This window comes from Hyalella azteca, unplaced genomic scaffold (assembly GCF_000764305.2).
Source record: "Hyalella azteca isolate HAZT.00-mixed unplaced genomic scaffold, Hazt_2.0.2 contig11402, whole genome shotgun sequence".
Taxonomy (NCBI): domain Eukaryota; kingdom Metazoa; phylum Arthropoda; class Malacostraca; order Amphipoda; family Hyalellidae; genus Hyalella; species Hyalella azteca.
In genome coordinates this window covers 60,229-87,647 of record NW_025941401.1, presented here as the reverse complement: position 1 = coordinate 87,647, position 27,419 = coordinate 60,229, and the positions used below count along the sequence as shown (strand labels likewise).

At 36.4% G+C, this 27,419-nt stretch overlaps 1 protein-coding gene across 1 annotated transcript; it reads left to right on the top strand.

Annotated features, from left to right (window-relative positions):
• The first annotated feature begins 1,683 nt into the window (after positions 1-1,683).
• Positions 1,684-16,534, top strand: LOC125178611. Its single transcript, XM_047882811.1, has 6 exons — positions 1,684-1,771; positions 8,959-9,161; positions 12,112-12,247; positions 12,484-12,617; positions 13,910-14,186; positions 16,491-16,534. The coding sequence occupies exons 1-6, from the start codon at positions 1,711-1,713 to the stop codon at positions 16,532-16,534; spliced, it is 855 nt and encodes a 284-aa protein (XP_047738767.1). The 5' UTR covers positions 1,684-1,710.
• Positions 16,535-27,419: the final 10,885 nt, after the last annotated feature.

Sequence of the window (27,419 nt, the reverse complement as noted above, 5' to 3'; positions counted from 1 at the left end):
CGCGTGCCATGGCCGCCCTGTTCGTCAGCTCGGCCATCTCGCAGGTCATAAAGAGTTAGCGAGGAAAATCTGTCTCTCGTTAAATTTTCTCAATCGCTGCTCATTTCCGCGGCGGGTGTCTCACTGAAGAGCAAAGTTGGAGGAGTTTATCGTGGTCGTAAATCGCGCCAGTTTTCAAGACTGAAAGTCGCCGCGTGGCGCAGAACAGCGAGAAGCAATGGACCTTCATTAATGTGGAGTCCTTACAAAACTCTTTTCGTGGATTATGTCCATCTTATGATGGTTTGAACGGGTAAAATTAATTATTGTAATTTTTTTCGCACCACTTTCTGAATTTAGAACATTGTCATTAGCAGCTTAATCTTGAATTCTTTCACTCACCTTGAGTTGAAAATCCGTATAAGCCAGTTTGTATAACAGCAAAATATATTTAACAAAAAAATTGCGAGAAATTATATTTGAAGGCTGAAACGCATAAACTAAGCTAGTGTGAATATTTCCAGGTAACTAGTCCGAGAATTTATGAATATTTGTCAAATTCTTAAGTCAAATGCTTCATATGTTATCGAGCTTATATCACTAACTTACCTGATTTTAATGCCAGCACAACCGAATATAATTAATTTGCCCAAAAGCTAAGCTGACCTACTATTGGCTTGCTTTACTAAGGCTATTATTACGGAAATAATTTCACATCACCGATTTGACCTTCAACAGAGCTGCCCTCTACGCAAAACCTGTCCAATAGTGAATAAATTTCTAATATGCTTAGTCAACTTAGGAAGCCAATTTTTCCTAAAGCGTCGTCAACCTATTTAGAGAGCTAAATTTTACCACAGCGTTTCCAACCTAGGCAGCTCATGTTCTCATTACCATGCCCAAAAACCAAATTATTTCCATAACTTTGCAAAATCTTGCCTACGACTCTCCTCGAAGCTAGTGTACATTTCTGAACTATAAGCACCGTCCTGGTAGTAGGGCAAACCCCTTTGTACCAAGCTCACCGGGCATGTCATGTCGACTTGACGACTATTAAACGTTAAAAAGTAGAATTTAAATTAAAATTTTTGTTTCAAATGTGGTTGAAAGATTATTCGCATGGAGCTATACCTCTCCCGCAGGCGTCGCCTTAAACATAACGGAGGTGAAGGTGCCGGAGTGGGTGGAGGCGGGCTCCTCCGCTGACTTGAGGTGCTCGTGGACGCCGGAACATCGGCAGATCTGGGCGCTGCGGTGGTACCAAGGGCTCAATGAGATCTACCGCTGGACGCCCAGTAAAGAAGATCCCAAGCAAATCTTCAAGAACCCACATCTCACCGTTAATGTAAGAGTTCGGTTTTCGCTTTATAGAAATTAGGAAATTTTGGTTAGCTTCATTTATTCCAGTTAGAACATGCACTTCTAAAATCCATATATATACGAGAATGAGGCTTTTTTGTCGCTTTCCATAAGCAAATATTTCAAACTATGCCTTGATTTTTAATATTATTTAATATCAACAAATATTTCAGTTTCAGGTCACTGCAGATTATTTAATCAGTCTAATGATAACTTTCTCAATTTATTTGATTTAGATAATGTAAATTTAAATGGCTTACATAATCACCAAGTAATGAATTCAAAATGAAGGAAATAAATAACCATTAAAGCTTGTTCAGAGGTGACCCTGATCCGTGTACTGGAGTTCATAAATTGTGTGCAAATTCAACAATGAAATCTACACGAATAAACTGGTCGATGATGTTCGCTGTGGTGTTCAACATCCACACAGGTGAGTTTTTTGGCTTATCATCAAAATAAATAAATAAATTTTCAAATAAAATGTAGAAAAACAACAATTTTTGCTCAGATGTTCATCCAGTTTTTTTTAAATTGTCAAATATTTCCTTGCTAATGATTGCGTATCAATTATGCAAGGAAAATTATGCAATAAATAAAATTAAAGATCATTTAATTAAATAATAAATTATATTTTGTCGCAAGAAATAACTGTTTTATTCCCACTGTTTGAACCCATATGAACACTCTTATTTCCTAATTTATTTTAGAACCTAAATTCATAGAAGACCTGCTAAATAAGTCCTTATTTTCATACTAGATATTGTTTTTTGGGATGTGACTCTTTCCTAGTAATGCCGTCCTAGAGAACAAAGTTATGCGACGAGAGACTATATAACTATTGTTGCGTTAATTAAATATATTCATTTAGGGTCGTTAGTGGAATATTTTAAAATTGTCTATGCAAAATAAATAAATAAATTTGTTTCATATGAATGAAATTTTGGCAAAAAAAACAGTTCATGACGAAGCCAGGAGTGAATATGCCATCGTTTAACTAGTAATTATTAAAAGACGCAGTTGTGGAGTTTATACGAAGAAACCAGGAAGAGTGCTTGTACACTTTTACGATATCATTTCCTTGCTCGCATATTGAACACAAATTATCTAAATTAATTCTTATATCTAAAGCGTCTCACGTTGATTTCGGGACAAATAAAGACCCTTTTTTGGTCTCTGTATAGAACCCTGTATGAATAAAAGATAATCTCAAGTTACACAAATACAAGTACATAGAAAAAATTATAATCATTATAAATCAGTTCATCTATTTAACAGAGTAATTACTATGCGATTACAGTGGCAACACTTGGTTCTTACTCTAATAAAAGGTTCCGGTGAAATAAATCTAAATACTAAAAGTTGGAATTAAGTTTAATCCTGCTGTTGTATTCATCGAGGTGACGTTCATATATGAACAAAATCTTATTTTTACAATTTAAATCTAATTCTAAATTTGTAAATATTTTAGTACATCAATTCAAAATCCTGAACGAGACCGCTACATATCTACGTTATAGATTGAAATAAGGTAAACTATGATTCTTCATAACATTATTCCATTGCTCGAGGGGCCAATTTACACCACTCTAAACACTCTAAACGCTTTGAAGCATTTTAATTTGAAACCAGAGGTTTTCTAATTTCAGCTCTTCCATAGAATCCAGATCTGTGCAGCTCTCGGCGGACAGTCTTAATGGAAACTGGGTTCTGTAGGTGTTCATGTTGACGTCTGCAGTAATTTTAACAGCCTTGGTCTTTCGATCGCAACTCGCAATTCGATTTATATACCGACGGTCTCTCCCAGACAACTTCAACTTTCGACCAGACCTGTGCTTTGATGAGGACGTTTTTCCTTCGCTTTCAAAAGCAGTCATTACTTTTGTGACAGTAACAACATTTACCTCGAGAAACGTCAAGCATTCGGGAAGTTTGTGTCACACTAGCACCTGCTATACGGGCACCAACAATGTAGCCTCTTTGAAAGTTAGGGAGGTTTGCCATTTATGGGTTATAGTTTAGGTTATAGACACAAAAATTTCTTAGAAAATTCTGTTCAAAGATAAATCAGCCGCAATTAGCCGCAACAATAAACATAGAAATATGTCACGCTGTCATTGTTTATAACATGTTCAAAAATTACGATGTCAAAATGTCAGGTGTTCCCCTTATTTTGTCCAACCCCTGTATTATGAACATTGGTTTTGATGAAATTACTGGTACGTTACAGCTGAAATGAATGACGATATACATTTAGGAATTTAATAAATATTTTCCTATAAATTTTTGTTTCATAGGAAATAATAGTAATTAGTTTTATTGTTGTGCTTAATAATTTGCGTACGTATGAAGTATCAATCAATCTAACATATAAAATTTGAGGAGTGAATAAATATAAATATTTTCAAATCGGAATTTAGTTTCAAATTCATCAAATATTCTGTTACAAAAAACGAAAGATTTTCGAAATACCTTCAAAGTTTTTGCGGGGAAATTACTTAATGGCTGATACGAGAAATCTAAATAAGAACGAAGAATTTGCTTAATGCACCAGTGACTCATACATTAAGTCCATTAGATTTCCATTAACAATAAGTGAAACGAGAAGAGGGATTTTTAGTGTATTATTGGGATAAAATCATTTAAAGAGAAAATATTTTATATTATTTCACAATAAAATTTCATAGCAGGAAAAAACGAATAGAAGTTGCAGTTTTTAAAACGTGTTCGTTGCAGAGTATGATGATTAGAGGGTAGAGTCTTTAGAAATTATCATTACGAGGGAAAAGGTTTGAATCACGGACGTCATAAAAATGATTATTGCAAAGGAAAAGGAGTTTTACGTTCATTCTTTATAAAAAAGTAGGAATGTGTGGTATTAATAGGTAATGTCTTCAAAAAATGATCATTGGGAGTTAAAATGATTACGATGATTACGAGTCTTTACACAGTGACAATTCCTTGGCAAAGATTACTAGGCACGGTTTCTACAGAATGATTTTTGCATGAAAAATGATTATTAGGAATAGCATTTTCAAAATTTTCTTTATGAGAAATGGATTACGACGTACATTCTTTACAAATTTTATTTGTGAAGAAAAGGATTATGACGTAAGGTCTTTAGAAAACGATTTTTTGCAACGAAAATGGCTACTAGGTACAGTCATTACGATATAATAACTATGGAGAAGTAATAGTTATATACTCTATGTCTTTCAAGCGTGCCTGCCGTGATGGTGAAAGACTAAGAGGTGGAGTGCGGAGAAACAGTTGCGGAGAAACTATATTCAATCCTTGCTGAGAAACAAGTTCAATTAATATAGCCTTTAAATGTGTTTTTTTTTTGTTCTAAAGGAAACGATGCAAACGCTTAATGCAGTCTTTGAAATAAACTAAGCTTAGTTAAGAATCAACGATGCCGGTGATAATTACAATATCACAAAATGAATTCAATCCATGGCACTTTTTAAAATCCTAAATTAAGTCTCAATCTTTAAAAAAAGTAATTAAAGTAATAATTAAATAATAATAATAAATAGTAATAATAAAGTAATAATTAAATAACAAGTAATCATTTCTAGTTTCTGAAAAATTCGTTCACGCAGTCTTGAGGTCATCATCATTGCTAAGGTAAAAATTTACTGTATTAAGTTCAGTAACAAGAAAATTGAAATGGAAGAGTATCTATCACGGCTGGACAACAAATTGTTTGATGGGCATACGAACAATTTTAGATAACTATTTAACGGTGCATTATTTTAAAAAATGTTTTCATATCAATCTGCACATGGTTTTACGTACATTCATATCAATGAATATAACATTAATTTAATATCTTCCAGTTAAATCAGACCGCCAGGAACTTTAAAAAAATAACATTAAGGCATGTGCATGTAATCAATAATGTAATCAAATGTGTAATTAATAAAAACCTACATCTTCATAGCGAATTAAGGCTAAAGTTTTTCTTAGCCGCTAGAGTTTTTTTTATCTCGCACTCGCCGTACGCTGCGCCGGACACCGAAGGTTTGATCGAGTAGAGCCCTACGGCCAGGGCGTATCAACAAAGCAATAGGAAATAAGTGCATTGTGTGCTTCAGGCGATCTCAATGCGGGTGCGCACTCTATTTGCATCAAATACCCGTTAGAGTAGCAATTGTCTTCGTCCAAACGTCTCGACTTAATTCGAAACGATGGGACGCTTTCCAACAGACATGACCATCGTCTTTCTTGAGGCGTTCCTGGTATTTCTGCATTGTACCGAGCTATGATGAGGAGATAACCTTAGATGGTATTTCTGTTAAGACAATAATCATTGTATAATTTAAGCTGGTGAACGGTTATACCAAACGGTGATGCTGCTGACTCAGACTCTTATTGCATGAGGGTGTAATATAGAGGGTATAATATTAAGGGTGGAATGTAGTGAGTATAATATTAAGGGTGGAATGTAGAGAATATAATGCAGATGGTATAAAGTATAGGGTTGAACAATTAATATGAATTTAAATTGTACATTGCCCGAAATTTATGTTGCAGTCTGAATGCGGCCACAAATTGGTATCTGAGAACGGAATTGGGCTATATTGTATGAAAGGTAGTTGGGCATAAATTTCGTTCTCTCAACAATCATATAAGGTAATGACATCTTCGTTCTCTCATCAGTCATATCTGGTAATGACATCTTCGTTCTCTCATCAGTCATATCTGGTAATGACATCTTCGTTCTCTCAACAATCATATCTGGTAAAGACGTCTTCGTTCTCTCATCAGTCATATCTGGTAATGACGTCTTCGTTCGCTCATCAGAACATCAGTGATCTTCATCCCACCCACAAATTGCGCTCTCACGCACTAGATAACTAAAAGCTCATTGATGCTCCTTCACATCTCAGCTAATTACGTGAATATTCGGTTACGTTGGAGCGTTCAGCGGCCATTGTCGTCCGACGATCAAGGCTGGCTAGATTAATGCTGTTCATGTTGACTTTTATTTTACGGAATTACTATAATAATTACAATTCATATAATTCTAGCTCGCTATTCAGGTTAAACTCAAAGCTCTGATTTGACTATTTGGTATTCAAGAGGCTGTTATTCTCCTGTTTCTAAACGTTTCGAATTTTCAAAATTGCATAACCTTTTTTATTTGATGTTTACTTTCACTGCGCAGGTACAACTTAAAAATTGTTACCTCTGATCCATTAGCTCGTCGCAGTGTGAGTAACATTTGATAAGTTGAGCAATGTTCGTGAAATGTTAACTTCACTTTAGGGCTTGCGCATCATTCGCGTCGGAACTTTTGACATGATGATAGTGATTGCATCAGTCATGCAGTCTGAATAAAAGACATTTTGACCACCCGAAAATACATTTAGGTTCTCTGCTAAAGATATCTGTTTTATCATTCCATTAAAAAAATCCGTTATAGAAATGGCGAGATTTTCTTAGTAATGTATTTTTTAGAGAAGAATATGTAAAAACTTCATATACTGGTTGAAGTCATTCGAAACCACTGAATATTGGCCGAATATGCTGTGTCATAGTCGTTTGTGAAATAGAGTTGTAATATGATTAAATTTAAAAGAGAACAATTGAAAGTAACATGAAACAAGTCGGGAAAATTTTAGATGACTTTCGCTTTACTTCAGCGTGCCGCCGGCATAACCAGGCGCTGCTACAACCATTTTGTTATCGAATACCACCGCAGCACGGCAGAAGATCGTGGATTGATTTTTAGACGCATTTTCCAACGGGATTTGAATGTTAGTAGAGGCATACAAGAGTATCAGTGCTTAGCGCAGCGTATAATCTCCGATCAATAATCAAAGTGTGTTTGGCATCAATGGTATTTTGGTGAATACTTTGAATTGCTGTCCCTCTGACCATGTCGAAGCGAGCTTCTGATAGATCTAGTTTTTGCTCGCTTGTTAAAAAACTGATTAAACAACTAGTTTACACATGATACGGTGATCAATAAATTGAAAACTAGGTGCATATGAAGTAAAAGCGGAACAAGGTTATCAAATGCCTTAATTTTCAATGAGTGGTAATACCCATGCAAGCGCTTTAACAGAGCCTCAACATTGCAGTACAAATTAGAGTTTAATATTTGCCCATTTTAAAATTGTTTGTTGTAGGGTCAAACAATAAGAATCAGTAGTTATGCTTTTTTCGGCATATTTTACCCAGACCGACGGAAAAATCATTCTAATTACTCAGAGGCTTATGATATCGTAAGCCCCTCGTTAGCTAAACAAAAAGCACTCCCAAATCACAATTAATCCTCTTCCATTTCTGACCCAATTAAAAGCTTTTTATATGACATTTTATAGAGTTCGATTCCACTTCCCTTATCCGATGATGATTTGAATGTAGAAGTTTGTCATATTGATGCAAAACAATACAGACGTTTAAAAGGGAATTACAGCTTTTTCAGGGCAGCTTGTTCATGATTGCGAAATTAGATCATTATCCATCTGATATTGGCCTGCCAATATTTAACTATAGCAACACATTTTGGCGAATAAATAAGGCACTTTGCGGTTAGATAATTTGTTCTAAAAGTTATCGTTCACCTATATATAAATAATGCTAATCTAATTAATACGTTCATTTTTTCTGAAAATTGCGAGAGTTTTCTAAGGCAGTGAAGTGGCCATTTTCAAAACTTATAATTTTAAAATTATTGTGGCGCAGAACAGCGAGAAGCAATGGACCTTCATTAATGTGGAGTCCTTACAAAACTCTTTTCGTGGATTATGTCCATCTTATGATGGTTTGAATGGGAAAAATTATTTAATGTAATTTTTCTGCACCGATTTCTGAATTTAGAACATTTTCATTAGCAGCTTAATCTTGAATTCTTTCACTCACCTTGAGTTGAAAATCCGTATAAGCCAGTTTGTATAACAGCAAAATATATTTAACAAAAAAATTGCGAGAAATTATATTTGAAGGCTGAAACGCATAAACTAAGCTAGTGTGAATATTTCCAGGTAACTAGTCCGAGAATTTATGAATATTTGTCAAATTCTTAAGTCAAATGCTTCATATGTTATCGAGCTTATATCACTAACTTACCTGATTTTAATGCCAGCACAACCGAATATAATTAATTTGCCCAAAAGCTAAGCTGACCTACTATTGGCTTGCTTTACTAAGGCTATTATTACGGAAATAATTTCACATCACCGATTTGACCTTCAACAGAGCTGCCCTCTACGCAAAACCTGTCCAATAGTGAATAAATTTCTAATATGCTTAGTCAACTTAGGAAGCCAATTTTTCCTAAAGCGTCGTCAACCTATTTAGAGAGCTAAATTTTACCACAGCGTTTCCAACCTAGGCAGCTCATGTTCTCATTACCATGCCCAAAAACCAAATTATTTCCATAACTTTGCAAAATCTTGCCTACGACTCTCCTCGAAGCTAGTGTACATTTCTGAACTATAAGCACCGTCCTGGTAGTAGGGCAAACCCCTTTGTACCAAGCTCACCGGGCATGTCATGTCGACTTGACGACTATTAAACGTTAAAAAGTAGAATTTAAATTAAAATTTTTGTTTCAAATGTGGTTGAAAGATTATTCGCATGGAGCTGCATGTACCTTTCCCGCAGGCGTCGCCTTGAACATAACGGAGGTGAAGGTGCCGGAGTGGGTGGAGGCGGGCTCCTCCGCTGACTTGAGGTGCTCGTGGACGCCGGAACATCGGCAGATCTGGGCGCTGCGGTGGTACCAAGGGCTCAATGAGATCTACCGCTGGACGCCCAGTAAAGAAGATCCCAAGCAAATCTTCAAGAACCCACATCTCACCGTTAATGTAAGAGTTCGGTTTTCGCTTTATAGAAATTAGGAAATTTTGGTTAGCTTCATTTATTCCAGTTAGAACATGCACTTCTAAAATCCATATATATACGAGAATGAGGCTTTTGAGACGTCGAATGAGGCGAGAATGAGGCGTCGAATTTGAATTTGAATGAGGCGAGAATGAGGCGTCGATGCGAATCTTGATTAAAACACTAACACCTTCGACGGTAATCCCAGACTACCCTAAAATCGACAAACCGGTAAATCGAGGCAATTCTGACCAAAAGCAGATTTCGATCGGGTGGCCAAGCAGACCCAGTACAATTTTACGCCGAGTGTAGCGACTACTCGGCGAAGCCTATAGGCGGTCCCCGAATTTTGTTAGGGTAATAGTGATCACGACCAGCTCCTCGCCTGTAGGGAATTAGTACAGCATTGTACAGTACATATTAAACACGTGTCCGCTCTCTTGCGGAAACTTGACGTTTTATACGTGGACTTGCTTTAGAAAGCCGAATTTTTACTTCGAGCATATCGAGCGTCCATAAAGTGTAAGTCTGATTAACTTTTGTAATAAATTACTAAAGTAATTTGGATGTTTACATTTTCAAATCGAGTTTCTAACTCGATTTAGTTAGTACTACTAACACAAAATGCGAGAATATTTTCAAACATGCATATTTTGTAGAGCGTCTCAACTTTCATTTGAGAGTACATATATTTATCAATTAACCTTGCATAATTATTTGTATACCTGTGAAATAGGTTTTTTTCGGTATGTTATGTTGCATGCAGAAGCTGCTTTCAAGAAATGGCTTTGTCCTACTAACCTCTTTCTTAAGTTGCAGCCGAAACCTATAAAATATCTAATGTTTCCCGCAAAACGATCAAATACATTTTCACTAAATTTATGGTATGAATATTTGTTAGAACCCGTGTGAAATATAATTTTGAAAATTTTAAGAGAGACTTGAAAGCATTATCCGCAATAGTCTGTTGCTGGCTCATATTTCTTGCGTTTTTATTTTCAATTAAGAATATTTCTAGTTATGTTGTTTGATGAAACGTTATAAATCTTTTCAATTTTTTGAATTTCCTTATGCAAGAACAGGTATTTTTGAAAATACTACCTGGATGCTTGAAATTTCGAAAGATTTCTCGAAATTTCGCAAAAAGCGGTATTTCTTATCCAGTTGCGGCCGGTTTTTTAAAGTGCATTAATATGCGCGAAAATCGCTCAAATAGAACTATACTTTATAAATTTTTCAATTAATATACATGAGAATCCCTCAAATAGAACTTACATCATACAACTTTCAATCAACAATTTGTAGATGTTTTTCTCGCGTATGTGTTGGTTCCATTTAAAATACTGGCGAGCTTGTTTAACTTCTCATAAATAGAATAACGTCGATGAGGATATCGAGCTTCTGACCACGTATATTCGTATAATTAAATAGTGATCAATGAATCGAATAAAATAAAATATATAGCCACAATAGTGCTTAGATATAATCACTTATACATAGTAATTTGATTAGGAAAATACTGTTAAAACAAATTAATTCGCTCTGAGTGGAGTTCCAAAGTAGATTAACCAATATATTTTTTCTTTGTGTGCTCATTATTTTTTGCGTCATTTGTTCAAAACAATTATATGCTCTAAAAGCGAATTTAAGATACAAAGAATGTAGTTGCTTTGATTATCTGAATTAAGTTTGAATTAAGTAAAGTGTGTTTTTTTTAACTCGCGTTTCTCCAAGGGTTTCAGTCATTCATTGAAATATCACTTCTATATCTTCCAAGTTTATTTATTCAGCCATATTTTTTCTAAAAGAACCGCAAAAAGTTTATAGATTCAGAACACTATAACCTTGAATTCCGCAACGCTTTCATTCGCTATAAAGATCTTCCGGTTGCAGTACTCAATTAAACTTTGTTCACTTCTTCCATCGCACAAAACTCCGGTTGCTCGTTCGTTGCATCCCTTTAGCACATTCTGTTGAAACGTTTTGCCGAGCCGTTATTAGGAGAGCGTACGAATACTGCAGGAGGTATGCCGCTGCGCGCTCCAATGGATCTCTGGAGCTTCATATAAACGAACGTGACTTGCCTCGCTCCAAGATAAGCTTTGGAACACAAAAATTGTTCCTGAGCGAGTCCCCTTTTGTTATAATTTACGTGGAGGATTAAAATATAGGGGAGTGTCCTAGCAAACTGCTGAGTTATTATTTGTTTGTGAGAATAATAGAAATCATGAAAATTACTTTTATTATAATCAATTGGCAATCACTGAAATTTATCTTCTGTTGCATCAAAAATGAACATGCCGCATCACTGCCAAAGATCTATTGCTTAGCTATGCTTGGTTATTTTTACAGTGAAATTAATGACGATAAATGAAGGATAAGTGAAAAAACGGAATGAATAATCTAGAAAATATTTAGAAAATCATTATCCGAGATGGAATGCAATGTACTTAAATTTATGTGAATTTGTTTACAGAAACATAGAATTATTTGAATAATTTTGTGGGAGTAAAAACGCTTGCAATTTCCGGGCATGCATAATAGATCTTCAATTGTCGGAAGGAAGATGTTAACTGCGGCGGATGTCGGTGAAGTCCACTGGGCAGTCTAACATCAGCGAACATTTTTCTTAAGTGAATCTCTGGTTACGGAATTATAAATAAAACATTATAAGCCTATATTGCTATATGGTGTTCCATTTTTCTGTGTCTAAGATAGCAAACGGTCATGTTAAGAACGACTAACATTGTATAATTTAAACCTTTAACCTACTCTAATACTCGTACTCTTTTATCCATCCGCCTGTCACAGATATTACATTGAACATCATTAATTCAAACATTTATGTATTGATGCAACTTCTTAGTTTCAGCCTCTCATGCAATTTTCAAATTATAAAATAACTTGGATAATTTGATAACGCACTTGTTTTAGCCGCTGATGTCGACACAAGGCACCGTACGTCTCACGAACGTGCGGCACGAAGCTGCGGGTCTCTTCCGCTGCGAGGTCTCCGCCGAAGCTCCGGCGTTCAGAACAGTTTACGGAGAGAAGGAGTTGAAAGTCGTCAGTGAGTTTAAACCTTAAACAAGGAAATTGCTCAAATTAAAAAAAAAGTCCTCGAATCTGAAATTGCTTTACACGCCTAACAATTTAATTTACACGCCTAATACGATGATATTACATTACACGCCTAATACCATAATAACGTTGTAAAATTATGCAGTCTGACAAGGGTAAAACATGAAAAACATACGATGTGAAGAACTAGTTATTGATGACATCATTTCCCCGCCGGGGTTGCAGCGCTGCCGAAGAGCATCCCGCAGTTCGAGGGTCTGCAGCCACAGTACCGAGAAGGGGACTGGGTAGACCTGGTCTGCAGCTCAGGCCCTGCTAGACCCGTGCCACAGCTTGAGGTCTACATCAACGGGGAGATGGTGGGGCGATCATATAGCTGTAAAATACAGTGATTATTGAAGAAAGTATTAATATATCAGGAGTATACCGTCATCAAGCATGCAAGTATGAATTTATCAGCGGAATGCAGATATTAATCAGTCAAGTAGTCAGTAGCAAGCCAGTAGCAAGCAGTGTAGCAAGCAGTGCAAGCAGTGATTAACCCTGCAAGCAGCAAATTATCAGCAGCATACAGTGATTAATCAAGGAGGTAGCAATTTATTAGTATTCAGACATTAATCGTGCAAGTAGTCATTTATCAGAAGCATACATTGATTAAGGACGATCATTTATCAGTGGAACACAGTGCCTATAAAAGATCATTTATCAGTGGCATCCATTGCTTAATGAAGCAAGTGATCATTTATCAGTAGCATACAATGATTACAGACAATCATTTATCAGTAGCGTACAGTGATCAAGAGGAGAGATAGTTAATCAGTAGCATACAGTGAACAATTATGCCGGAATTATTTATCAGCATTGACCATAGACAGTCTTGCGTTATCAATTGCGTCAATAACGTGTACAACTGACAAACTATGAAATTGAAAAAACTATGAAATTTGTACAATTCGCTTTGTTCAGTACTATTACCCGGAATGGATCGTTTAATAGATGGATCGACTTGAAATTTATTTGAAAATTTTCATCAGTTGATCACCAAAAAATGCTGAAAAAACTTTCCGAGTATTTTTTATCGGGACAATAAAATTTTAGCCATGGCTTCTAACTACGAATTGTGCAATTCAATGACTCAGTATGAATGAATACTGAGTCAATGAATAATAGCGAATTAAAGATTCATCCCAATTATTCTCTCTCAAATGTCCAGAATAATGATAGTCAAGATTACCTAGCACACTAATCTATGTAAGCTAACTAGGTATAAGCAGGTTAATAATAACCTGAGATTACAGTAATGTAAATAAACATGCTCGAGCAGCTTTCTCAGTCCAAGATTCAAACGCAGCCAATTATTATAAAATAGCGTTATTTTCACATTATTGCTCATTTATTTTATGGCACCCTCAGTGATATTGTTTAATGATTATTCGAATTAACCATATACGCAGTCAATATCTTTCAAATTCATTAATCTCGTTAGGCACATTAATTAACGACATTAATAATCACACAGTAATAATTTTCACTGCGATAGCGTAACTGCAAATTATCCTCAATAATCATTCTCCGTCACCGCATGAAAACAGTCAATATTCGTGCCATTAATTCATGAATTAATAGCATACCAATTAATGCACTCCACTAGCCGAGCCACCTGGACCCTCAGCTGGTGCAGCAGAGCGCGCTGGATGGGCTGCAAGTGGCCAGCTTACGACTGCGCTTCGTGCTGCGCCATTTCCACTTAACGTCGCCAAGTGGCGCTCCTGCAGAGACCAGAGTGCGCTGCGTATCCAGGATACCTGAAGTCAATTACCAAGAGTCCAGTGAAGTAATTCTGAGCACGAGACCGCAGCACTATTTCGCCGCGGGCATGGACGGCAGAACGGCCGGAGCGGCGGCTAGCTTCCACTCAGGTATATATGGTGAGTCTATCGGGGATCAATTTATGTTGGAGGTATATTCCTATATATGGTGCGGAAAGTGGGCTTTTTCTTTATTATCTTACTTTATTTGAACTCATGTAGGAAGATGTTTCTTAAGTTTGAGGTACATCGAGCGTGATTTGATTTTTTGTCCATTTTGTAAGCATAATCGAATGTATTTTTGCTGTCTTAGCATCGTGTTTTGGCTACCCGGTCCCTTTCGACATGGCAATATCCTGAAATTCGCTCTTCTGTTCTAGAGAAAGAAGAAAAATCCCCAAAACTAGTCTGTCATTGTCCTCATCAACGATATCACGTGGTCTATGCAGTTTACAATAAGAAATATTTTACTAAATTTTTGCAAGTAGTAATACATTACGCCTTACGTCGAGCCGGGGGGAAGTCTGGCCGCGTGCGTTCTTGGTCGAAAGAAACGTCAGTCGCCCGCAAGCATCTGGGGAATTAATAACATGCTGCTTCATGTGCCGGCTGTCGTGCAGTCTCAGCGTCACATTAGGATATTGCGGTGTTGTATACGAAGAAATATTATTCTTATATGTTTATCCTTGTCAATGATTTGTGTAGTCAATAATTGAAATTTTGAACTCTGAAATTGAATTTTTTTAACTTTTGCTAAAAAATCATCTACCTATTCGTCGTGGAAAAAATTGCGAGAAATCAATAATGATTTAAAGTGGAAAATAATCTATTCTTGGTTTTTTGTACGATAACCATGAGCCTAAAGCTTGCTGCTAGCAACCAAACCGATCAGGTTTATGCTAGTATTAAACGTTATAACATTTATGAGGGACAACAGGATATACGTGTATTTGAAGCGTGATGGCTTTAACATTTATTTCGCTCTTTGTTGCACCTAACGCCTCTAACACGCGGAAATACAAGCCAAGTTAAATTTATAATTTATGCATATTTTTCAGAGTTGAGAGAAGTCCAGTGACGTATAAAATGACGCATTCATTTAAAAACGGATGGACAATTCGAACGAAGTCCTCCATATTGCTGCTCTAGATTGCAGCTCACCGTACATTCTACACCATAACAACTATTGTCAAATCCAACACTTCTACACATATTAATAATATTATTTTTCGACCCAAATATTTTTCGACATTTTCGACATATTTATATTTTTTGATCGACCTCTTCACGTACTGAATATGTTTATTCAGACACCAGTAACGCATTTGCTGCGTGTATAAATTCCGCTGAGAATGCAAACTTTCGCTACAATTACGACGCGTATCTGGCCAAGAACGGCCTCCTGGCCTACTTACATTGAGAGAAAATAGCAAAGTTCAGAGACTTTGGCACGAGCATAAGTCGGCCATTTCTTTTATTGGCGCAGTAGGGCGCGAGGAAGGCCGACTCATAACCTCTCATGGTCCTAATAACGATCTAATACACGGATCAATTTTCGGTGTCATAAAGTGCGGATGAAGAGATTTGTAGAGTCCACCCGAGGCGTCTCATTGTGTGCCTCCGAAACTGATGAAACTGATGCAGGCTCTAACATTTAATGACGGCTTAATGCAGCCGAAGCCGATGTAACTGTTCGAAGCTAATGGACTTTTATATATGAAACATTAGCTGCTGGCCACACGATCATTTTTTAGCCGCCGTTTTGCTCAAATCTACCACTTGAGAGTAACCGCCTTTTCCCTTAAACTGTTCCACCAAGTTGCATTTTTAGCTGACATTGACACAATTTACTGGTGGGAAATGCATAGGCAAAGTTCGATTTTAAAGAATTTACACGGGACTGCAGCTGAATTTAATGCAATGCTCCTAATTAGCACATGTTGTTTCAACAAATTTTGCAAAAAATTATCTCTCAAAGTCTAATCAATCTGGCCAATAACATTTTCGGTAATTTCCAAAAAATTTCGAAATTTTAAATTTTCTATTAGGCGTATCCACGTCCTTTTCAATACTGCACCGCTTAGTCAATTCTTGAACAATTAGTCGTTTAACTCCCGTCAGTAAATCGTTTAACATTAATGTCGATTTATTGCTCTAATTTTGCATGAACGTTGTGACCCTCACGCTTCAAGGTATCAGGATTTGGTTGCATGTAATTTATTGCGCCGTGTCTCATCATTTACGCAAAATTACACTGCTATATATGAGAATGAATTCTGAATCACTGCAACTTATTACCTAAATTTGACTTCTATAATTATTGCATCGCTAATACAAATTGTACAGTGGTAATTCGAGTAGAAAATTTATACTATATTATATATACACATTAGAAATTATTAATAGTTTTTTTTTTGCCTACAGAACTCGCCATGATGTTCATTTTGCCTCTCTGGTGGATCTGGTGAGTGCCTCGGCCGCTCTCTTGTGGTTCTAGTGAGTGCCTCGGCCGCTCTCTTGGGGTTCTAGTGAGTGCCTCGGCAGCTCTCTTGAGGTTCTAGTGAGTGCCTCGGCAGCTCTCTTGAGGTTCTAGTGAGTGCCTCGGCTGCTCTCTTGGGGTCTAAATTCTTCCTAATTTTCCCCACCACTGCAAGCTCTTCGATGATCGCTACATGAGAATGGCGGAAAAGTAACCAGGAATTTACTACGCAATAATAAGTAACTAAACTGTAAGCTCGTCAAAGGAGCGTTTTTATTTTGCCTCATGCCGTTATTAGTTTCATGCAAGAGATGATTCGTTAACACTTTAAATTACATAAAAAAAGTAGAGAAAAAAGAGGCAGTATATCTCGCGAACATTCTATGGTAATTAACTGATTATTCAACTGATTAACTGACTGAAACTAGATAAAGTATTCATAGTAAATAAAATTTCTATCATTGGATGAGGGTTTAAAAATATTTTGTCTATAACAAGTTTCTATTCTCGACTGAACAGTAAAGATTATTGGCAAATCTTGAACTCCGCTATAAGGCAAACATAAAATATGCGGGATGGAATATTGAATGAGCGAAGTCTTCACTAATCAAATAATGTTGAATCTTTGAAGTCACTCTTCGGCTTCTGTAAGAGAAAATTAATTATATTATTATTATGACATGTCAATTAATTACGCAAAAAAGGCCATATTTTTGACTAGGGTGAAATGGTTTATTTTTGGCGAGGGTGAAATGGTTTTTACTTAGTGAATGAGCACAAGTGGATCATTGGGAACAAATTTATTGAATGGGGAAGATTTGGGTTTTAACTCCGTGAAAGTTAGAGCTCCTGGGTTGTAAAATATAATTAATTAAATGTTATTCAAGATTGAATTAAATGAATCGCATTTAAATCGTCATTCTCATTCCTGTAATGTAACTAGGCATTAACTGCGGTCAAGAGCCATGCATGCTATAAGTGTGCATATTTTTCCTTCATTGTATATTGTTTATATGATAAGTTTTAAATAGTGTAAAGATGATCTCATACATTCATAAGAAATTAAATTTACATTCGTCTTTGTTTCTTAGTTATACACTAAATAGAAAATTATCATCTTCTTTCTTTATTTATCTTCTATCTTTATTTATCTTCTTTCTTTATTTATGAGAAAAATTATGCAGGATATCACTATCGTTAATCAGGTGGTACAAGCGCAAGTAGATGTGGCGCTTGTGCACCGCAGTCACAGACGTGGCCGCGGCGTGTGCAAAACTGGCCCTAAAATATCCCTTTATGGCCCCCAAAGCTCATGAAAACCGGCGGCTCATCAACATCATTTTTGGCCTTTTCCGGCTCCGTGGCCCGCAATAATTGCGGACAAGTTCCAAATGTGCGCCCCCTAGCGTCATTGTGGCGCGATATGTCCCTGCATATAGTTTGCAGTTGCAACTATAGAAATTGATGGTTTCATATTTCATCTTTATATTCGAACAGACATACAGTGTGAATGTTTACTAAGTATAAATGATTTTAAGATTTATATTAATAACTCTAATGATATCCATATCGGATATCCGTCCATGGTTATATTTTCTTTGACCTCACTTCACTTGCTATCCTAAGAAAGAAGCGCCGTGTTGACTTAAATTCATATAATTGATGTACATAAATGTTTTTTATTTGAAATTAAGAATTTCTAATTTCCATCGATGATCATTTTAGACTTTTATTATATCACAAGATTCTTATTCTCACTAATTTCAATATGGAGATGTGTGAGAACAAGCATATGCCAGCGCCTCGACTCTCGAGCTCCAGTATCAGCCATCAATTTTCAATTTCGATCAAGAGCTCACGGCCAGCTGAAAACTAGAGCGTGGATTTGCAGCTCGTTTTTCTAGAACTGATGCATCGTTTCCATTGCTCCGCTTTAGAATAGCAATTGCTGATCAGGGCATCTGGGCCATTTTGAGGTACAATTTTCTCATTGACCTGAAGCGGTTCACTTTCGCATTGCGAAAGTTAATTCGAAACTGCCGTAGATTTTTTGTTTCGGTGCTTAGTCTCTGTAATTCGAAGATTTATACATTACTGACTGTGAACAAGTTCCACTATTATGATCGTATGCGGAAGGGTTCTTCTCTACACCGCGCAGATGGTATCATAACGAGGGAAAAAGTTCCACAGCTGCACCCAAGGGCCAAGTAAATTTTATAGGTCCCATGTGGTGCCAGCTGCGCCTTTGTATGAAGCTTGGCGGTGCACTTTAAAATGCGAGTCAAGTCCCGTGCGGGGTTGTCTTCAGTTACATGAGAATTTAATGCCGGTTTATAATCTAGTTATTAAGTTCATAAAATCTTTGATTTGTTACCATTGTTTTTTTAAAAGCCGATTAAAAGTGATCCTTTTTTGATCAATTATTAATTCGATAGGTTCTGAACCAGCATGGCGCTGAATTTCTGCACATTCTTAAACCAATAAAAGAGATGATTGACAGATGTGTTTCAAAAGTCAAAGGGCTGTTGACTCAAGTGGCTCAAACGAAAGCTCAACTTGAAGGCAAAGTTCAAAGCTCAGTTACTAGTTTTTTCTAAGTGTTGTACAGTTTTCAGGAAATTATGGCCAAGAATAGGATGAAACTTTGTATATTCCGATAGAAATTCAGCAGTCTGGCGTTGTAACCATGCATCCTTTGTAATCCTGCCATACTTGTTATTCACTTTTGATCTTGAATCTGGATTTCTGACCCAACCAAGACTTCTGAATCGTGTTGAATTAGTTTACGTACACCTGCATTAATGAGATGCGTACTTTGGTTAATGAGCGTTAAATAATTAAGTAAGATATTTGAAAATTTACACTTCTTCCTTTGTTTCTGCATTGTTAGTTATAATCTGAATGCCTGTATACTGTGGTGCTCCTGATTTTCTCAGCTCAACGAATAAGGAGAGAATTTGCTTTACTCTCTCTCTCTCATCTGATCAAATATTTTATCATTTATATGGAACAATACAGTTTAATTATAATTTTACAAACAAAATATTTTTTTATTTATGGAAAAAATACGTTTTGATAATATCAGGCAACATTTAAAATTATGTTGTGAGTTCTCATTCTTATTGTAATGCAGGTTGTATGAGTTAGATTTTTATGTAGTAAAAAGCTATTTAAACAAAAATATTAAAATTTATCATTGTGATCACTTATCTTTCTTAATAACACTGAATTATTGACACATTTAGCTCATCTTCATGTTCATTCCGTCTAAATAAAACGTTATATACCGCAATTTTGTTTGTGTAATCCGCTGATGCAGTTGTTTTAATAATTATTGCGGAAGGGTTCGCTCATCAATGCTGCTCAGACATAAAAAAGACGAAATTAAAACCAGCATTACATAGTATGAACAAATCCCACCTTAATGCAAATTTCCCTAGAAATGTCGAAAAATTGTTCAAATGGAGGTGCATTATCGGCGACCGACATGCGTGGCCGTCGAAGAAACTGCCATAAATAAACATATATGTATTTAACTGTTAACGTAAGGAAACAGTGCAACACATAACACAAATTTCTTAGAGACTAACTGGCCAAACAAAAATGAGGAATCGCTGTGTTCTTCTCTGCACGGCGCAAGCATCACGGCAATAAAATATTCAATTGATTTCAGCAATAATTGCGTCCCAGCCTCATAAATCATCAGCTCGAAGACTAGTTACGACGCAAGCGCATACAAAGGCATTGCTTCACTGTGCCAGGGAATTATCGGAATTGCCGGTTTTTTGTTCACAATTTGAAACTCTCTTGCCATGGCCGTGTGGGCTCCTGCACTTCTGAACGCTTCTAGTGTTGTTTGATTTACCGTTTCTTGTGGTATTAAGAAACGTAAACACGCGTGGGCATTTTGAAGAACACTTGTGTTCTTAGTTGTGATACAAGCACCCTGGGCAAACGGTGTTTAAAGCCATTAAAATGTTACATATGTTGCCCGTCTGAGTGGAGCTGACACAGTCGTTCAGTGCAAGACGAGCAGTGCACGCAAATCGTCAAAGTTAAATCAGCGTCTTAACCTGCTTCCGCTCACCTTGTGGTCGGTGCTAGGATTTCATTCGAAGTCGATTCCAGTGTAATTTTAGGGGCGTATCGTGGATAGTGAAGGTCAGGTTACGACGGAACCGTGCTATTACAGAACGCAGTTTGGACCGCAACTCTCCTCAAATGATGGAAGCGCAACCGTTTCGATGAGATCAAAAGGTCGTTACCCACGCTAAGTCCGGCACACTGCACAGACATGTAGGGAGACTCGAGGAACAAAGTTGCTACGGTGCCACATAGTCTATCTCATCTGTTGCACTTCTCATGAAGACCGTGTCGATAACGGGACTTCGTTGCACAAAAGTTTCGCAAGCTGGTTTCTTATAAATGCCAGTCTGCTCGCAGTTATCGTTAACTTCGACGTTTAGAATTTTCAATCCTGAAGGGCAAGCCGAAGGAGTCAACAGCGTTCGAATCTTGGCAGCCTTGGCAGTGGTAAGAGATAGCAAGTACACACCGTCCCGAAAATTGTCACTTTTGACATGAATTATAAATAAATCGTAAAATTAAATAGGCTCTCTTGCCTGTTGAAGTTATTCTTAATCCATCGAATCCAAAATAAATTATTATGTAGAGGCGTTGAAAGTCCCGAAATCTTTCAATGCAGAGTGATTTCTTGGGAATCAACACCTCAATTCGAAATTGAATCCACGTTAAAGAGTTACAGGACGCGAAGACCTGGTCCAATAGAAGACGGAGAAAGGTAAATCCTAAATAAAATCTAAAATAATCTGGCAAAAATCATTGCTAGCGGCGCAGCATAGATTAGTCAATTATAAAATCATCTAGCAACTGCTAGCAAGGTAGCTGGTGAGCAGGAGTAGCCCTCGATGGAAAATCAATGAGATTTGTGGAATTTTTTCTCTAATTTACAGCCCTTAAATTTGAACATCAGCTAGACAAAAAAAGTCTTCAATGTAACAGCCGTGATTCTAAAACTCAAAAAATGTACATGAAAGAATGAACAGTCCAAATATAAAAAATTTAACATTTTTAACCCATTTTTCCTAATTCCACTGAACATTCTAAAATTTCCGATCATATTGATAACTAGATGCAAAATGTATCTTGGACACGCGATAGAATAACCCTTTACATTTTGAAAATCGAGTATTTTCGATAAAAATATTTCGCATTGAATAATGAGTCAAGATCGTAGTCCTAAACTTCAAAAGACTAGTTCACAAAAGAACAGAACAATGTGATTTTACTTATTAATCGTAATTTGAATCATTCTAGTTCACGATTAACTTACCCGTGAAAATCAGCACATGGTTTTCTTCGTATCTTGAATGCCGATTTGAGAGTCAATGTCCTTAGTAGTTATCGCTATGGCGATGTTGGAGCCTTTCTATGACGTAGCTTTGATCTGCCGTGCCACTGCCGAGTCCTAATCAAGCAATTCACTTGCTGGCCTCTCCAATGCAATGCTAAGTGTCGTTTTAAAAGCCACAGCCACCGGTGCTTTTTCGGGGCTTTTATGGCCACGAACTTTTATGGCGCTGCCTTAATTCGCAGTATTAGGGATGGTCGCTGGCCAGCGTGCCAGAAATGTCCGGAAACAACACCCGGGGCCTCAAGAAACAGGATCAGGTGAACGTCAACGACTTTCTCTTCACTTTTCCCGCTAATTCATAGAGTTAATATCTTTCTAGAAATTTGACCGATCATGGAAGTAAAAATACGTATTTTAATGTGGAACTTTTCGTTATTTTTCACTTAAAGTGTAATTGCAGGATGATGCTAGCGCGATGGTAGCCTACATCGTTAGGTATAAAAGATCTAATTAACTTAATGCCCCGTCTAATGCTCAGAGCCCGACAGAGCAGCATTTGAATTCGTCTCAGCTACCTTGGCGTAAATTACAGCAAGCTTGGTGACAAAATTTCTGCTTACTCAAAATTGGTTTTAATTTACCTTAAAACATAAAAACTCGGATAAAATTATGATTTGTTTTAGCTAAATTATGCGTCAGTTATTTTCGGCGTTCTACATGGTAATTTTTACAGAATGAATTGTCGGTACATAAAATCACTCGCATGCTAACAGCATAATTAAAGATGTGCTAACGAAAAGATTCATCCACTCCAATTTATTAATATATATATCGTCGTATAAGTGTTCAAACGTAACTGTTTCAACACTGATTGACTATGCCAAAATTCCACAGTAAATTAGCCACCAATTTACTCAAAACGTGAGTATAGACTTGAGTATATATGCCCCCGTAGCTATTGAAGCAAATGGACATAAATGAAACTTCATATTCAATTTAGGAAGCAAATAAATTTATATACCTAATGGTTAAAAATCTATGCAATGAGTTCGATATTATCAATCTCATTTGATCACATTACGTGAGTTTTCTAAAAAATTGATAAACATTTTTGCCTCAGAGTTCGCGAAGATTTCTCAGCAGGACATATACGCGGGTTTCAAGAACCAAAGAAGTACCGACTGCGGTTTAGCTTTCAAGACAATGCTCGAAGGCTGTGCAATTTGCAACGCAACTTTTCCAATAGGCCAAACTGCACTTTAGCTACATTCTCGCAAAACGCCTTGTTACTGACCACTGCTTTCACAACTTGGCCTTACTGACAAGCATTGGATAGAATATATTTTAATTCTAGAGGCCTGCAACTCAAGCAACTAAGTGAATTATTTATGAACAAATCGGCAAATTTTATTCCATTAGGCTTTGATCCCTAAAAATCTACGGACTTTGAGCTCAAAATTTAAGTATACAGGTAATCACTGCTAATCATATCATGAAGGGAAAATTGTTGAAATTCAGCGTGAAATTTCACGAGTCATAGCGTCTATTATTATCTATTCTATCTGTTTTGGGGTCTAATAAAGTCACATCTTTCTAAATTTGATGCCGATCACGCAAAATAAAGCAAAATAGGAAACCTAAAAAAAATAAATAAAATAAAATAAAAATGCCGCAAACGGGTTCAATTCTATTTTACTGAATTTTCAAAAACTGATGAATTTTAATGTTTCTAATTAAATATTCGTGTGACGCAACCTAAATAACAACTGAAGAAAAAATTATTTTAGTTTCAAATAAACACCCAATAAATCCCTTGAAAACATTCGTACATCGTCATTAGGCAGATACATAGTCGAACAAATGACATATCCTAGCGGCCTCGGCGCGTGACGGCCGAGTGGCTCTGCGTTGATTGATGAGCGACGCTGCGTCTTTCATCGCCAGAGTCGCGCAAACACTTCGCTCGCGCGCGTACTTTTCGGCATCCGAACAGACCACTTTCATGGCACGTTGCTTGATCGCCTACATGCAAATAGAGAGACCGGCTCCCGGGATACCGGGAGCACAAGGTAAAAATGTATGTTTTTCTGCATAGATAAGAACATGTTTTAATGCTATGATACACATATAATTTGGGAGGGATTATTTCAATGAAATAACAGTTCAAATTTTATTTGCTTCGTCTTTTATGGTGCTATTTATTAATCGTATTTTTACATGGTAACGAAGACGTGGCTTCTTCATGGTCGCAACGACGACACTTCATGAGAATCACGAAGGAAATGTTCAGTAACATTGAGTTTTCAGGTGACGGAGAAGCCACCATGTTTCTGTTGGATGGTAATAAATTATTCAGTGAATACCGATCTCAATTTTGAATGTCAGTGAGAGTTGTCAGTTTTTTTTAGTATCGTTTTTTTTTAAGCCACAGTTCGCATTCTTGTTTTCCGATTGATGATTCACATTCCTTCATACATTCAAATATAATGAAATTTCATTGATATACTTTTAATTTGGTAATGTTACCGTGTGATAAACCATTTTATATCTTCATTAGTCACATACAGTGAGTGATTGAAATATACCGATCATTTTTACTTAACTTATTCTCTCAATGCTTCCACGAACCTCAGTCGCTGAATAGTTTTTTTAACTTTCATAAGTAACTAAATTTTATTATCCTATATAAATGAGCTGTCAGGAAGAGTTATTTAGAAGTGTTATTACAGAATTTTTAAAAGCCTTTATTAAAATTTTAGTCTGATATAAATCTATGTTACTTTAAGTTTTATTTCTATAAATTTACGCGCGTCACCGCCTATACATACCATGTCACGTACGTCTCTGCTTTACATGACAGACTTAATCGCTTCACTCTCAACACGCTGGGACTTTTTGCTAAGAGTTCTTTTGCCGAGCCAGCGGTATTGTTTTGGATGCCCAAGTAATCCTAACTTTAGGAGAACCACAAAACGTGACGCAGTTGCCTGACCTCTTCTTTTTTTCTATCTCAGTGCAAAAGTAACGGCAATGGCAACGTAAACATTATAGTTAGGAGACTAACAACAAACGAAAATTAGGTCCTCGAATAAACAAGAATGTAAACAAAAATACTACTGTGAGTTTGCAATGAGCCTTCAAAGTGTGTGACAAGGAGGCTTAAACGTGCTGTTTCGAGAAATTGTAAGCTTGAGTTGTTTACGTTTAATGTGACATAATTTGAATTCCTATGTCTTTACATTTAAGTTTTATTACGAAAATACTTTGAAGATTACATAATTTAAATTTGTAGCATTTGTTCAACTTTGTGGCCCCCGTATTGTGGTCATATACAGTATACAGTACATGCAACTAAAAAAGTTTACTTACAAATCAAAGGCGACCCCTTAATTCAAATTTATTACAGTTTTATTATGCTTGCCTCAATGACAATGAATCCGAACAAGAACGTAAATAGCTCTTAAATATTTAAAGTTTGTTACTGATGATCGATCGTCAGAGTAAATCTCAGGCGACGTCTCCACTTCCAATTTTACGTGACAGTAAATGAAATAGTCAAGTAACGTATATTCTAAATGATGCAATATTAAAATTTCTAAAAACTAACACATAAATAAATAAAAATCTTTAAAAAAAATACCATTAAGACGGTAACTGATCTCATTTGCACTTTTCTCAAAAATAATTCTAAAGTTACTAAACTGCAATTGAATTTGAATTTTATGAAATCAATTTTTTTATCTTTGAAATATTTATTTATTTATAATTTATGGTGAAAATCGCCAGCGAGCAAAGATTTACCGACGCCATAAATTAGCTCAGCCAAAACTGAAGCAGGAAAAATCTCGCGCCGCAATCCACAGATCAAATCTTGGTCCACTGATTGCCGCGTTGAAGCCACTTTTATTTTCATTTGCAATTCTGATTTCATCGATAAAATTAATTTTAATCTTATTTGTTTAGCAAACAAGCAATAAAAGCGGAAATCTGCAATCGTCAGGTGACAAACAAATGAACTCCGTCCGGGCTTTGCGCAGCTAATGTTCTCATATTTTCATTAAAAATTTCGAAAGTTTGGTCAGCAATGGTGGGGGGACAAAGCGCTTAGTCGCTTCGTCAGTGTATGGTGGGACTTTAAATAACGAATTATTTATCTGTAAATAATCATCAAAAGAAAGTTCAAATCAGTTAGTGAAATTTAGCTCGGAAGTGAGGACGCCTGAGTTCCCAGATCATTCGCTTAGATTCGCTTAGAAAAGCAATGGAAATTTGTTGTAGTTACTCGTATTTAAATAAAACGCATTGCTGTGCCCAAAGGAAATTACATTAAATGCCGATCTCTGATGATGAGCGATTAGAAAATTTTAACATTAATGCGTCCTCTTCCGCATTTGAATTCTACATTCTGCGTTCATTTTGGTTAGCTTTAATTATCGGATTGTAACTATGAACTGTCACTATCATTGTGGCGATAATGAGTACGTTTTGTTACTACTAAAATCGTCGCTTTCAGGAACCGTTTTTAGTCAAATGATACCGTGCGTGGATGTATAACCATGGTTTGCAATTTGAGTTTTGATTTTTTCAATTGGGCTATTGTGGGTCTATAAAATTAGTAATGGATGCTCTCATTGCACTAGTTAACACTGGACACAGAACTTAATTCGCAAATGAGAAAACCCGTGCTTAAATTCCAAATCAATATTTTTCTGAATATTAATAAAATAAACCAGGTAAATCATTCAATAAAAATATTATTTGCAATAATTTTACTCGTGGATATGAAAATAAAAAAGCATGAGGGTATTTCCTATACCGAAGTTAAGCATCGCTTGCAGCATCGCTCTCGTATACTTGGATCGTAAGGTTGAGATTTTATCCTTTCTCCTCAACAGTGCCGCTCTGCACGGCTCTGCACGGCTCTGCACGGCTCTGCACTGCCTTAATTCGACCCTCAAGATATTCATATTTCCGGTATTTTTCAGCGCGATGACTTAAGACTGCGAGACGCTCGTAAAGACGCTGACCTTCTACTAAGCAAAATTCCATTGAATTCTAAGTGGGTTTTAGTTTCTGTTCTAAAAATGTAAGCTAAGTCCATGAGTCAAGTTGCTGAACGAGGTCTGAGATAGTTATGAGTCCCGTAAAATTATGCAGAGCGTGAAAATTAAGATAAAAAATCTTGTGATTTGCAGGGAGACGAAAGTTGTTAAGTGGAAACGTCCCCATAGGCAGTGGATGGAAACATTCGTACAACATTTGTCGCAATGAACACTTTATAATAAATTTTTCCCAGTGCCAGAAAAAAAACAAGCGAGCGAATTTCAGGCTTGGTGATAATATTCATAAGCTAGCTGGATATGAGGAAAAAATTAATGTTATGTTTATGTCCATATTTTGTGCATAGTTAACAATGATGAATGATCGAAATCATAAAAACTTACACACCGTTATATGCTGTTGCTACTGAAAGAGGGTAAAGTTATCTAAGATTTTACCA